This window comes from Pelophylax lessonae (assembly GCF_965119305.1).
Source record: "Pelophylax lessonae genome assembly, chromosome: 3".
NCBI lineage: Eukaryota > Metazoa > Chordata > Amphibia > Anura > Ranidae > Pelophylax > Pelophylax lessonae.
This window is the reverse complement of record NC_138770.1, coordinates 215454780-215469291: the sequence shown is the minus strand read 5'-3', so window position 1 is coordinate 215469291 and position 14512 is coordinate 215454780. Positions and strand designations below refer to the sequence as shown.

Here is a 14512-nt window from a genome sequence, read left to right as displayed (position 1 = left end):
AAGCGTGATTGGATGATGGCAGTCAGCAGAGCTTTTGCTCATTTACTAATCTCAGTCTTTTTGCCTTTAGTTAATCAACCCCAATGTGTCCCTCTTTCCTATCTCAGAAAGTTGGAAGGTATAGTAAGGCCTATTATACTTTAGTATGGTTTATTCCAATTATAAGTCATTTAATAAAGAAATTAGGAATTTTCACACAATACATTTTGTGAATATTCACTTTAAATATCCAAAGTACAATAAGTAAACAGGGATTTTCTTTTCATGTTTGGAGAATTAAAGTGAATTTTCACACATTTTATAGTGTGAATATTTAGAAATGTTTTAGTAAATCAGCCTCGTCGTCTTGTGCATAAGTAAAATATTGCAGTAGTGTCTACTGAGTGCCTAAATCTTGCCTACTGCTAAATGATGGCAAGGTTTCTTTGTTGGAGTCAAATGCATTTACTCAAGAAAAAAATGAAGGTGATTTCCTAAAATGATAGTAAAGCATTTTTTTTCCATGCACACAAGACACACGTCATACAGTGCTTACCATGATTCCCCCAAAACAGATTCCTTGAAAAAACCAGACATAATTGGTGAGCTGGTTGCTTGCTGCATAAGTGTTATCTCCATTTGGAAAGTATAAGAGGATATTGACAACAATATTCCATACAGCCAGTGGGATGATAGCAAGGATTGAATACTCAGAGCACGTCTTCAGAAACATGATCAGATGGAAAATCAATCAATGTATGGCCTGTGTTGTGAATATTTTGTAAGTAGAACTTGGATCTCTGTGTTTGCTGCATCTGATCTAAGGACAGCGTGGTTGCTGAGATATCTGAACAAACAATTCAGGCGCTTAGTAACTGCACAAGACCAAAACAGACACTTAACTAATAGTAGAAGTGGCAGCATTCCTATAAGCTTGTGCAATTAAGGGTACAGTACTTGTACTACCAGTTTTAAGGAAACCTGTAGAGAAAACAATACTCCTGATGCTGCACAGCAAGAACCACAGCCTGTCTGATTTCGAAGTTTATCTCTAGACAATACCTTTTTTTCTTAAACTTAAAGCGTAACTCCACTTTTGTTGAGAAAAAAACATTCTCCTCTGGGTGATCTATGCACATTACAAGGATTATACCAACCTTTGTTGCAGATTCCTACCTTTTGTTATTCTGAAGAAATCCCTGTGTGTTTCTCTGTGCCCCAGTGGGAAAATGAATCTAATGGGACAGGTTTCATTATTATCAATCAGCTGTGGTACCTGCAGAGCACTAATGAGGAAATCTGCTGGGCCTGCATCCCCTTAGACATGTTCCTATTGGAAGTATCTCATCAAAAAAGACATTTTTGCTGCAGGGGATGCCTGAAATCTGACTTGTATCTTAGTGCAGACTTCTGGGAAAATCAGTGAGCCAATCACACAAACACAAAATTATGTTTCTGGGGTGGGGACAGTACACATGCTGTGTTCAGACCAACTCCAGGTAGCCATATTGCATTGCATTTTCAGCGGTTGCAATTGAAAAGCAAAGGTCATTTTTTATAAAATTCAATTACACTATGACTTGTGTTGCACTTACATACGTTTTATATGTTTTTCTTTATTTGCTATTTTTTCCGCCATGAAAGTGGACTTTCCCTTTAAGTATCACTGTCAGAAACTGCTCGTAGACAGGCTCTTTATTGCAGAAGAGATATGCCTCATCTGCAATGAAAGAAACCTCATTGCCTGCTTATAGTCTTCTTTGGAATGTACACTGAGCTGCACAAGCACAGCTCAGTTTTACATTCCAGCAAAATGCCTTGGTGCTGAAATGACTGCACTGCTCCAAATGCACAGGAGTGACATCATCTTTGAAAAAAGATAAGTTTAACTTCCCGTTAAGTTTTGGACAAAGTTGGAGTGTGTTACACCTTCTGCCAAGGTTTTATATCATTTTGTGTCCCCATTGTGGAAATTCTCTTTATTTGTACTGGTGAAAGAAGTAATAAAGTATGTAAGAGGATATCCAAGGTTTTAGAATTCATGAAATGTTCATTTTAGAATTTTGTCCCAAAAAGTGGAATGAGGTAAATGAAAATCCTCTAATGGAAAGAACTGTCAAAGTAGGGAATTCCCCTAACTTCGGGAGATTCCCTCTAACTTCCTGTTGCATCTTCGGTACAGGAAGTGAAAGCAGATTTCCCCAATGGTTCCGCAGACAGCAACAAATTAACTGGCTGGAGTTTTAACCCTTACTTAGTCTTACTTACCAAATCTAAACAAACACTTTAACTCTACATTTACTTCCCCCAAGATTAGTGAAAAAAACACTACAAATAACCACTACTTCTAGCTATAGGAGAATACATATACAATCTCCCTTTCTACTACAATGCAGTGTCTGAAATGAATGCTTTTTTATCCCAGTGCAAGCTTTCCAGAAAAGCTTTCAAGTTGTTAAGGCTGATCTAGGTGGCAGGACAATGTAGCAGTGGTAAGAGCTGCATTTTATGGGTCCTGATATGCAGTAGCAGAATTATTATTTTTTTCACTCCCTCCTGCAGCGATTTAAGAGACCAGCTGATAAATAAAGTGTAAGTTCACATTTACACTGAAAATCATAAAGTGTAGGCAGGTGCAGTCTGTTGTTTCCACTGCAGGTGGCGCTCAACTGCAGTGGCATAGCAGTTAGAGGGGTTAGTCAAGAGGAACATGGTTCCTATATGGTTTCCGGGGTCACTGGGGAAGCTATCTGATTGGATTATACTGCCCCATTTGGCTTTGACAGCCATCTCGGGTCAGGCAGAGCCTATTTAAGGCCCTGGCTTCCAGGCTTGGCATGCATTCCGCGTGTGGGTAGTGTAGAGACAGGTCAACCATCTGACAGGGACAGTAATAAGGAATAGTGTTCTGATGAGTATGGGGAGAGCAGTGACACTCTATCCTTCCTGGGAGCCTCCCCCGGTTTGGGCGCAGACTGGCCGGGCCACATTCTATCCCTGAAGACAGACGCTGTCGGGGCATCTGAGACCTGCTCCTACCCTGTTATCTACAACATCCTGTGAGTGCTCCTGGTTGTGTTGTCTCCCCACCAGGTAGTTGTGTTTGTTGGACACTGACTACAATACAGTTCTGTTATTGCATCCAGTCACAAAGTGTTTACTGCTGCCCCACTACACTGGACCTCCCCACATTTGGCAGCAGTTGGCAGGATATGTCCCTTCTTGCAGCGGGTACAGAAGGAGGAACAGGACCCATCATGGCATTATTAGGATCAGCCCTGACTCTGGTGCCTAAGTTTATAAGCTCCAATATTGCTCTGGCTGAGTGTGAGGAGAGACTACAAAGTGCTGTGCACCTGTATCAGGTTCCCAACTGGCTGATCGTGGAGCTGGCCATTAACTCCTTGGAGGATGATGCCCACCGAATGGTGATGGTGATGCCTTAAGAGGATAGGGCCACCCTGGAACAGATTGTGCCATGCCAGGAAGGCCTTTCCAGGGGCAACAGGAGGACTAGGGCCTCACTCACTTTGCAGTAGCACTCCAGAATTTCTAGGAAACACCTGGAGAAGAGGGATGTGCGCAGCTGTGCCGATATAACCAACTCAGACCAACGACTGAGGGACCAATTCTTGGTGAGAATGAAGGCTGGCTCAGTGAGGAGTAGTGATGTAGTGCACCCCCCTGTTTGGTTCGCACCAGAACATCTCGAACAGGGAAAAAGTTCTAGCAAACATGCAAACTCTATCACAGTCTATGGGACACGAACATGAAAAATAAAAAGTCCTCATTTTAAAGGCTTATATGCAAGTTATTGCCATAAAAAGTGTATGGGGACCTGTGTACTGCCCTGTGAGACATGAATCAATGCAAAAAAATGTTTTTTAAAATGATCCTTTTTAATGGAGCTGTGATTTCAATGATGCTTAAAGTGAACCAATAAAATTAAAAATGCCTTTAAATATAGTGCCTGGGGGGACCCTTAGTCTGCCTGAAAAGTGGCACATCTGTATGATGTATAGAGCCTGTTGCAGCAATACTGACATTTCTAAAGGAAAACATTTAATCTAAACTTGCTCGTGGCTGTAATGTGCTGGCAATACAGATAATAAAAAGAAATAAGAAAAAGGTGAAAGGTCCCCCCCCCCAGTCCATACCAGACCCTTTTAAGGGTAGCCCCACGCCAAAATAAAAAAAACGCGTGGGGCCCCCCCAAGAATCCATACCAGACCCTTATCTGAGCATGCAGTCTGGCAGGTCAGGAAAGGGGGATGGTATGAGCGAGCACCTGCCTCCAGTCACACAACGTCAGAAGGGACGGTGCCTCCAGGTGACCGCCCCTTGCCCATATAAGAACTATCAAAGCGCAGATCGGGCAGATGGCTGGATGCTTCCCAAGAGGTGGAAGCGTTTTTTATTTTGCGGTCAGCAGGAGCGATGGGTCGAACAACTCCCTTGTTCAGTTTGCACCAGAACATCTCGAACATGGAAAAAGTTCTAGCGAACATGCAAACTCTAATAAAGTCTATGGGACATGAACATGAAAAATCAAAAGTCCTCATTTAAAGGCTTATATTCAAGTTATTGACATAAAAAGTATATGGGAACCTGGGTACTGCCCTGGGGGACATGTATCAATGCAAAACATTTTTTTTTAAAGCAATCGTTTTTAAAGGAGCAGTGTTTTTAATGATGCTTAAAGTGAAACAATAAAAATGAAAAATTCCTTTAAATATTGTGCCTGGGGGTCCTTTTAGTTTGCCTGTAGAGTGGCACATCTGTACAAGGTATGAAGCCTTCTGCAGCAATACTGACATTTCTAAAGGAGAAAATGTCATTTAAACTTGCTCGTGGCTGTAATGTATTGTCGGCTCCCGGCAATACAGATAAAAAAAAAATGGCGTAGGGCCCCCCCCCCCCCCAGAATCCATATCAGACCCTTATCCGAGCATACAGCCTGGAAGGTCAGGAAAGGGGGGGGGGGGTGAGCGAGCAGCCCCCCCCCTCCTAAACCATACCAGGCCACATGCCCTCAAAATGGGGGGTGGGTGCTTTGGGGGAAGGGGGGGCTCTGCGGTTGCATGGGGATAGGAGGATGCAGAAGTGACTGTAGTGGTGACAAAGAGGTGTGACCCAGTGCAATTGAAAGAGGAGGCTCTGGAACATACACCCCTGTTGCTATACACAGCTTTCCCTAAAAGTTGAAACAGAAAATGTCCTCAATCAAACAGGATTTGGCCCATTCCCCTAAGGGTGAGCGTCTGTTACAGAGAGACCCAGAGGAGGACCAGAAGTTCTAGCAGTGCGGCCGCTTTGAACATAGAGCCAAGAGTTGTGGCCAGCCTGAATTCAAAAGCACACTCAGGCCACTGTTAAACTAATGGCTCCAGGGGCAGTGGGACGACACTTTAGCGCAATTTAGCATAAGGTGACTGCCCTCATTAATGGACAGGAAGTCCCATGCCCTAATGACACAGGTCCTGAGGTCACTGTCATGGAGTATGACTTCTTCGCTCATAAGTTCGGGGGGGGGGCAAGACCAGCTGGACCTCTCCTGGCTAGCTATTAAGGCAGCCAAAACCCTGCCTACCTTGGTAGGAGGTGTCACCTGGGTGAAGATCAAGATTGATGACCAGGTGGTCGATCAAGTAGGGGTAGTGACTTGTGGCCCAGTAAGCTTAGCATTACCTATTGTTCTGGGCATGAACATATTGAAAGACTTGGACTTACCCCACTTGCTGACCAAATTTGAGCACTCTAGCTGGCGTGTGCAGGGCTGTGGTCTGCAAGCTGCGTGGCCTATTGTGTTATGGGCCTATGAGGTAGAACAAAGAGCAGCAAGGAAGCAGCCTGAACAAGTAGGGGTTGTCTGCACATGTATCAAACAGAAATTACTCCTGTCATCCCTCCAAGAATTCTTTTCCCATTGGGGCTCACAAGAAACTTAAGGGGTCACAGTAATGGTAGAAACTCACAAGGACTCATTTGCACCAGGGTAGTGGTTGATTGCTCGCGTTTTAACCAAAATTCACAAAGGAAAGATCCTGCTGCAGCTCATCACTCTGGGGATGACCCCAATTTCACCCCCAATCATGGTAACATAGCAGACCTGTATTTTGTGCCCTCTCACTGTATCTCAGAGGCTCAACCTGAGGTAGAAGCCACATGTGCTTTCTGCAAGCAGCCATTGTCTTTTTGGTTGATTCACAATGCAAGCTGCTGCTAGAACAGCTGGATATCCCCTTCTGGGACTTTCCTCTACCACAACGATGGCTGCTTCACCAACTGCTGGAAAAGCACCTACTAGTCTTTGCTACCAGTCCAGAAGAGTATTGTTACACAAAGGCCATCGACCACCCCATCCACACAGGGGACACTCCAACCATCTGGAAGTGAAATCAACACATTCCCCCAGCTCTGTGCCAGAAAGTCAAGGACTGCTGATAAGGATTCTGGAGAACCATAGCCCTTAGGCTGTTCCCGTAGTCCTGATACAAAAGAATGATGTAGTCTGTGCTTCTGTGTGGGTTACCGCAAGCTAAATGCCTATACCCAGTGGGACGCCTACCCACTGCCCCAGGTAGATTGTGGCACTGGACCAAGCTAAATACCTCTCCACTCTTGACATGGCAAGCAGTTACTAGAAAGTCCAAGTGAAAGATCAGGATCATGAAAAAACTGCCTTCATTACACCCCTGGGATTGTTCGAAGTTAACCGCATGCCATTTGGGCTAAGCAATGCCTCCAGCAAGTTTCAGCGCTTAATGGAGAGATGTCTGGGAGACTTCAACTTTGAGACTGAGCTAGTCTACTTAGACAATTTTATCCAATTCCCCAGGATTTTCGAGGACTATGTTAAGCATCTGGACCATGTGTTCAACGGCCTAGCACAGTATGGGTTCACGCTCAAGCCCAGTAAATGCCACTTACTAAGAGAGAGGATACAGTATTTGGGGCACACTTAGAAGCTGGAAAACCCAATACAGAGACTACGGACAGTCCAACTCCTGCAAATTCTACAGACTGTCCAGACATGTTAGAGGAATTGCTCTTGGGCCCAGGTGAATGGGTATATGGAGAACCCAGTCAACCCCCATCCACATGTGGTCCACGAGTCACAACCAGAAGATGATTATTTGCATCATGACTCCATTGAGGACACCGTTTCTTGCTGCCCTTTGACATCCAACTGGGCGTAGCTCCCTACAAAGTACTCTGATTATGTTGTTTGAACTTTTTCCTGTTGTGCCCTGTTCATTAAATTTTTCATGTTGTTCTTCACTGTGTTGCTTTGCTGAGGGCATCATCTGTCAAAGGGGGGGGGGGGGCATGGGCAGGTCTATTTTCTCCATTGAGAACGGCGCTTGACTACATAGCGGCATAGCAGTTGAAGGCAAAGTCAAGAGGAACATGGTTCCTCTATGGCTTCCTGGGTCACTGGGGAAGCTATATGATTGGCTGCTGCTGCCCATGTGGTTCTGGGACCATATTGGGTCAGGCAGAGACTATTTAACCACTTAAGGGCCAAGCCTATTTCTGACACATGTTGTTTACAAGATAAAATTAGTATTTTTTGCTAGAAAATTACTTAGAACCACAAAACATTATATATATATATATATATATATATATATATATATATATATATATATATATATATATATATATATATATATATATACATATATATATATTTCAATTTTAACAAATACTCTGGAGAATAAAATGGCGGTTTTTGCAATATTTGTTGTCATGCGGTATTTGTGCAGCGGTCTTTTAAATGCAATTTTTTGGAAAAAAGGACGATTCAATTTTTTATTTTTTTTTAAACTATACAGTAAAGTTAGCCCAATTTGTTGTATATTGTGAAACATGATGTTACACAGAGTAAATTGATACCTAACATGTTGCGGTTTAAAATTGCGCACACTTATGGAATGGCGACAAACTACGGTACTTAAAAATATTCGTAGACTACATTTTAAACATTTTTAACGGTTACCAGTTTAGAGTTGCAGAGGTGTTCTTTTTCTAGAATTATTGCTCTCACTCTGGCAATCGTGGCGATACCTCACATGTATGGTTGGAACCCCAGACCCCTCCACTGCATTTTAAAGTATTCAAAATGCCGAAATCTGCATTTTTTGAATACTGACAGTTTTTAAAATCAGCCTTGTTAGCAGCCAAGTAAACCGGACGTGACGTTGTGACATTGCTTCCGGGTTCTACATCAGAGACCCGATCAAAGTAGAATCTGGCGTTGTTCGGGGCTCCAATCATCCGGCGGATGTGTCGGCTGGTTGCTCGGGTCTCCCGGTGGGACGGGAGACATGGGCTGAGCTGCGGAAGGCAGCGGGAAGGTGGAAGGCCCCCTCCCGCTCGCTGGGATAACGGCCATGTGGCTGCTGAGCTGCATTGGCGGTTATCGCCTGAAAGTCGACTGCTGGCTCTAAAAAACAGTACTGGGTTAATGCCTGCAGCTGCAGGCATCATCCCGGTACAACCACTTCTGCAAGCCGACATACAGGTACGTCAGTTTGCGGGATGTGGTTAAGGACCTGGCTTCCAGGCTTGGCACGTAGGTAGTGTAGAGACAGGTCACCTCTCTGGCAGGGACAGTAATAGTGGTAGGAAGGGGTTCCTGACAAGTAGCGAGAGAGCTTCCTGGGAGCCTCCTCTGTTTGGGCACAGACCTGCCAGGCCGCATTCCATCCCTTGAGACCGACGTTGTCGGAGCATCTGATACCTGCTGATACCCTGTTACCTGCAACAAACTGTGAGTGCTCCGTGTCGGGTTGTCTCCTTGCTGGGTAGTTACGTATGTTTCTTGGACATAGACTACAATACAGTTCTTTTATTGCATCCAGTCTTAGAATGTTTACTGCCACCGCACCATGCTACCCCTCCGCACAGGTATATCACATATTAAAATTAGATGTGTTTAAACACTTACAGATTTTTTGTATGGGCCTGTGTAGGCATCTTTGGGCTTGTGTCGTTGACATCAGTTTGAGATGCTTTTGAGATAATTTAGGGCTTGTTCATGTACATTGTGCTGTGTTGGTCTGCATAGATCAATACAGGCTCAAAAGCAAGAAGACATAGAAAAAAGTTGTTTTCAATGTGCCTTGTTCACACCATACAGTACATGTCTGCAGCGTGCAGTGCATAAAAATGCAGTATTTATGTATTTCTACACAGCACTACTTACAGCAGCACATGTCACAGCAACTCATCGCAATGTGCTGTGGGGCATACAGTTGTATAAAATGTCTTCAATAAAAAAAAAAAAAACTACACAGTGTGATGCATTGTAACAACACATCACACCTCCACATCACTGCCCCTACATAATCTACACCAGTGCACATGTGTTTTAGCATGTGGGCTGGTGTAAACAAGTTCTTAGGCTAGGTTTACACTTTTGTGTTGCGGAAATGTGTGCTAAATCACACTCCTGCAACGTTCAAATACGTGCATACCTTTTGCAGGTGTATGGTGGTGCCATCAATTCCTAATCCTAATAGAACCCTAAAGTACCTTGCTTACCTGTGCTTTTTGCACTTTGGTGTGTCACATTTACAAAAAATTAGCAAAAATGTGCATACTCTCTCATCTGCATAGGTGGGATTGGAGCTTTAGAATATCATAACAGGTGTATTTTGACCTGCAGTTCACTTCCTTCTGACCTGTATTTTTTCTGCTTCAAGTGACTTGTGCATTCCAATAAGCTTGTATTAGAATGAGAAACCTGCTTGAAGCAAACAAAAGCCCATTGACACAATCCCTTACAATGAAAGTATGTGCATATGTATGATAATATTTTTAATGTTTTAAGAAGTTATGGTTCATAATTAGATCAGTTTGTCACACCCAGAAACTTTTGTGGGATGTTGTTGGTGATGTACACCTGTATACTTTCAAATATGTTCACATGAGAAAATAATATTAGAACGCTATAAAGCGTGGGAATGTTCCTTGTAATATCAATGTACTTTTGTTCTGTGAAGCTAAAGTCACTGATATGACCAAGCCAACTGAATACCTTTTTGGCAAGCTGAGATGGTGTTTATTAACCACTTGCCTACAGTGCACTTTCACCCCCTTCCTGCCCAGACTGATTTTCAGCTTTCAGCGCTCTCACACTTTGAATGACAATTACTCAGTCATGCAACACTGTACGCATAAAAAATTGTCCTTTTTCACACAAATAGAGCTTTCTTTTGATGGTATTTAATCACTACTGGGTTTTTTATTTTTTATTTTTATAAATAAAAAAAGACTGAAAATATTGTGAAAAAACGCATTTTTCTTTGTTTCTGTCATAAAATTTATCAAATGAGTAATTTTTCTTCACAAATTTTGGCCAAAATTTATACTGCTACTTATCTTTGGTAAAAATAACCCAAATAAGTATATATTATTTGGTCTTTGTGAAAGTTATAAAGTCCACAAGTTATGGTGCTAATCATTGAAAATTTATCACACTTGATCACACCTGATGTACTGAAGGCCTATCTCATTTCTTGAGACACTAAAAAGTCAGGAAAGTACAAATACCCCCCAAATGACCCCTTTTTGGAAAGTAGACATTCCAAGGTATTTAATAAGGGGCATGGTGAGTTTTTTGATGTTGTAATTTTTTCCTACAACTCTTTGCAAAATGAAGAATTTTTTTTTTACAAATTGACGTATTAACAGGTTATTTCTCTCACACAGCATATTTATACTTGCAACTACACCCCAAAACACATTCTACTACCCCTCCTGAGTATGGCGATACCACATGTGTGTGACTTTTTCACAGCCTGGCCACATACAGAGGCCTAACATCCAAGTAGCACCGTCCGGCATTCTAGGAGCACAAATTTCACATATAATTTCCTGACAACCTATCGCACTTTTGAAGGCCCTGGAGCACCAGGACAATGGAAACCCCCATAAAATGACCCCATTTTGGAAAGCAAACAGCCCAACGTATAATTTTTGAGGCATAATGAGTCTTTTGAATATGTCATTTTTTTCCACAAGTTTTTGGAAAATGTGGAAAGAAAATGAAAATGCATTTTTTTTACACAAAGCTGTCCATTTATGCAATATTTCTAACACATAACATGTACATAGCAAAAATTGCACCCCAAAATACATTCTGCTATTCCTCCTGAGTATGGCGATACCCCATGTGTAACACTTTTACACAGCCTAGCCACATACAGAGGCCTAACATCCAAGTAGCACTTTTCACAAAGTTGTCCATTTATCCACTTTAAGACTGGGCCTATTTTTGACACTTGGTGTTTACAAGCTAAAATCATTTTTTTTGCTAGAAAACTACTTAGAACCCCCAAACATTATATATATATATTTTTTTTAGCAGAGACCCTAGAGAATAAAATGGAGATCATTGCAATATTTTTTATCACACCATATTTGCGCAGCAGTCTTCCAAATGCAATTTTTTTAAAAAAAATTCACTTTTTTGAACTAAAAAATGAGAAAACAGTAAATTTAGCCCAATTTTTTTCCATAATGTGAAAGATAATGTTACGCCGAGTAATTAGATACCCAACATGTCATGCTTCAAAATTGCGCATGCTCACAGAATGGCGCCAAACATTGGTACTTAAAAATCCCTATAGGCAACATTTTAAAAATGTCTGCAGGTTACAAGCTTAGCGTTACAGAGGAGGTCTAGGGCTCAAATTATTGCTCTCGCTCTAACGATCGCAGAGATACCTCACATGTATAGTTTGAACACGTTTACATATGAGGGTGGGACTTGCATATGCGTTTGCTTCTGCGCGCGAGCTAACGGGGACAGGGCGCTTTAATTTTTTTTTTTTTTTCCTATTTATTTTATTTATTTTATTTTTTTTTTTTACACAGTTTAAAAAAAAATGTTTTGATCATTTTTATTCCTATTACAAGGAATGTAAACATCCCTTGTAATAGAAATAGGCATGACAGGTCCTCTTTATTGTGAGATCTGGGGTCAAAAAGACCTCACACCTCACAACTACACTAAAAAAGAAAAAAAAAATTGTTGAAAAAGGAAAAAAAAAGAAAAAAAAGTGGCCCTTTAAACCGGTTGCTAGGCAATGACTTTTGACGTAGCTCCGGTCCTCCAAGACCATAGAGTCGAGTGAGGGCCATCTTGCCCTCACTCGACTTCCTGTCTCTGAGGATCCGGGACCGGATAGTTTTCCCCGCTGCCGGCGGGTCCGGTAAGCTGGGAAAACATCTGGGACGCGGCGGGAGGGGGGGGGACACCTCTTCCCCTGCACCGTAAGGGTAATTCCGCGGCGAATCCGCCACTGGGACCACCCTTATCTGAAAGCCGGGGATGGCTATCTGCTGCCATAACCCCAGTATTTATCTTTAAATGGCCGACGCATATAGTCATTAGGCGGTCGGTAAGTGGTTGCATGTATATGGCGAACAGGTGACGATGACTGATGGGGTGACAGGTGACGATGACTGATGGGGTGACAGGTGACAATGACTGATGGGGTGACAGGTGACGATGACTGATGGGGTGACAGGTGACGATGACTGGTAGGGTGACAGGTGACGATGATTGATGAGGTGATAGATGACGATGATTGATGAGGTGACAAGTGACGATGATTGATGGGGTGACAGATGACAATCACTGAGGGGGTGACAAGTGACGATGATTGATGGGGTGACAAGTGACGATCACTGATGGGGTGACAAGTGACGATGATTGATAGGGTGACAGATGACGATGACCGATGGGGTGACAGGTGACGGTGATTGATGGGGTGACAGGTGACGGCGATGGTCACCGATGGGTGACAGGTGACAGGCGATGGTGCACGGCGGTACTGATGGCAGTCTCTGGTGACAGGTGCACTTTAGGCTATGTTCACATGTGAGCGTAGCGATCGCGGGCAGAATCACTGCGATTCTGCCCACGATCCAGAAATCATTGCAAATCGCGGGACGCCTGTGCATTGCCCGTGATTTGCAATAGCACCCCAAACGCTGTGCGATGTTGTAGCGATTTCCGCCTGCCGAATCGCGGTAACATCGCGCAAACAACGCATGATGCCCCAAAGAGCTCTTGTACCTTATTTGGGCGTCATGCGTTGTTTGCGCAATGTTACCGCGATTCGGCAGGCGGAAATCGCGACAACATCGCACAGCGTTTGGGGTGCTATTGCAAATCACGGGCAACGCACAGGCGTCCCGCAATTTGCAATGATTTCCGGATTGCGGGCAAAATCGCGGTGATTCTGCCCGCGATCACTACGCTCACATGTGAACGTAGCCTTATGGGTGTCAATTTCTGGGCACTGATGAGGTGACTGTTGGGTGACAGGTGCAATTGGGGGGGGGGGCTGAGGACTGTGTGGGGACCTTTATTTTTGTGATTTTACTTTGACAGGTACACAGAGCAGTAACTCACTGTTTCTGGCTCTGCTCTCCTCACACTGGAAACTGTGTGAGGGGAGAAGAGCTAGTAACAGTGAGTTACTGCTCTGTGTTTACATTTTGTGATTGGCTGTGAATGGATTCACAGCCGATCAAATAGTAAACAGTCACTGTCAGTGACTGTTTACTACTGCCGGTGACAGCTGTGTTCCTAGGGAACACAGAGCCACCGACATGACCGCGCTGCGCACTCCCGATCGCGCATGCGCGGTCTGATTCCGGGCTTTACCATTGTGATCGGCTATATTCCCACTGCACTATTTTATATTTTCAGCAGGATTGAAATTATTCTACAGGCTCTTAGGTGTTCCATCCACCATGTCTTTCCTCTATGCCACATTATTCCACTGAGTGAGCCAATTATGTCAACCACAGTTGCACAATTAACACAGTTATAACACAGTTATAAAAGGACTCCATGTCCATCCTGGTAGAAGAAGAAGCTGTGGACAAATAAATGGCACTAAACAATTTCTTTATTCTCCAAACATCATCCATATACTGTACATCCATTACTTAATGGCCCTGTAATCTATTTTTCATGAAATAGTTTCTTGCTGTGTTTCTCTGACTTCTTGTAACATCCTCTTTCAGCTCCTAAACCTCTCCTTTTTTCCCCTTACTTCAAGGTATTTAAAAGGAGCAGTGCACATTAGTTGTGGTCATGCGCACTGTTCAATGCACACTACATATCCCATCGTCCATAGCCCTAGTCCTTAGTCTATTTTGAGACAGTGGGTCTAACTCACTAAGAATTAGTATAAAAAATAGTCATTCTACATTTAATTACTCCCATTTAAAACAATTGAGACCTCAACTAGGTGAACATGTGAATGGAAGAGTACAAATAGGCGAATATGCGTTAGTGAATTCCAAATCGGCATTGTCACGGTTCCATAACTGGCAATTGCCAACGAGTTTCCTATATGAAACTGCACTGCAGTATTTAGCTATGATCATGTGTGTGTACATGTATGCCAATAGATATGGGGTGTGCTCTACCTCGTGTGTCGCTATTTATTTATATTACAATTATTGTGCATAGTTTGTTTTCTTCTTTTGCTAACGAATGCTG

General features: G+C 43.0%; 1 protein-coding gene across 1 annotated transcript in view; it reads right to left on the bottom strand.

Moving 5' to 3' along the window:
- Positions 1-816, bottom strand: part of TM4SF18 (transmembrane 4 L six family member 18) — a 30438-nt gene extending 29622 nt beyond the window's left edge. The window contains exon 1 of the mRNA XM_082252458.1: positions 536-816. Within this exon, the coding sequence (XP_082108584.1) occupies positions 536-712 (177 nt within the window). The 5' untranslated portion in view covers positions 713-816. The remainder of the gene's footprint in view (positions 1-535) is intronic.
- Between the last annotated feature and the right edge of the window lie 13696 nt (positions 817-14512).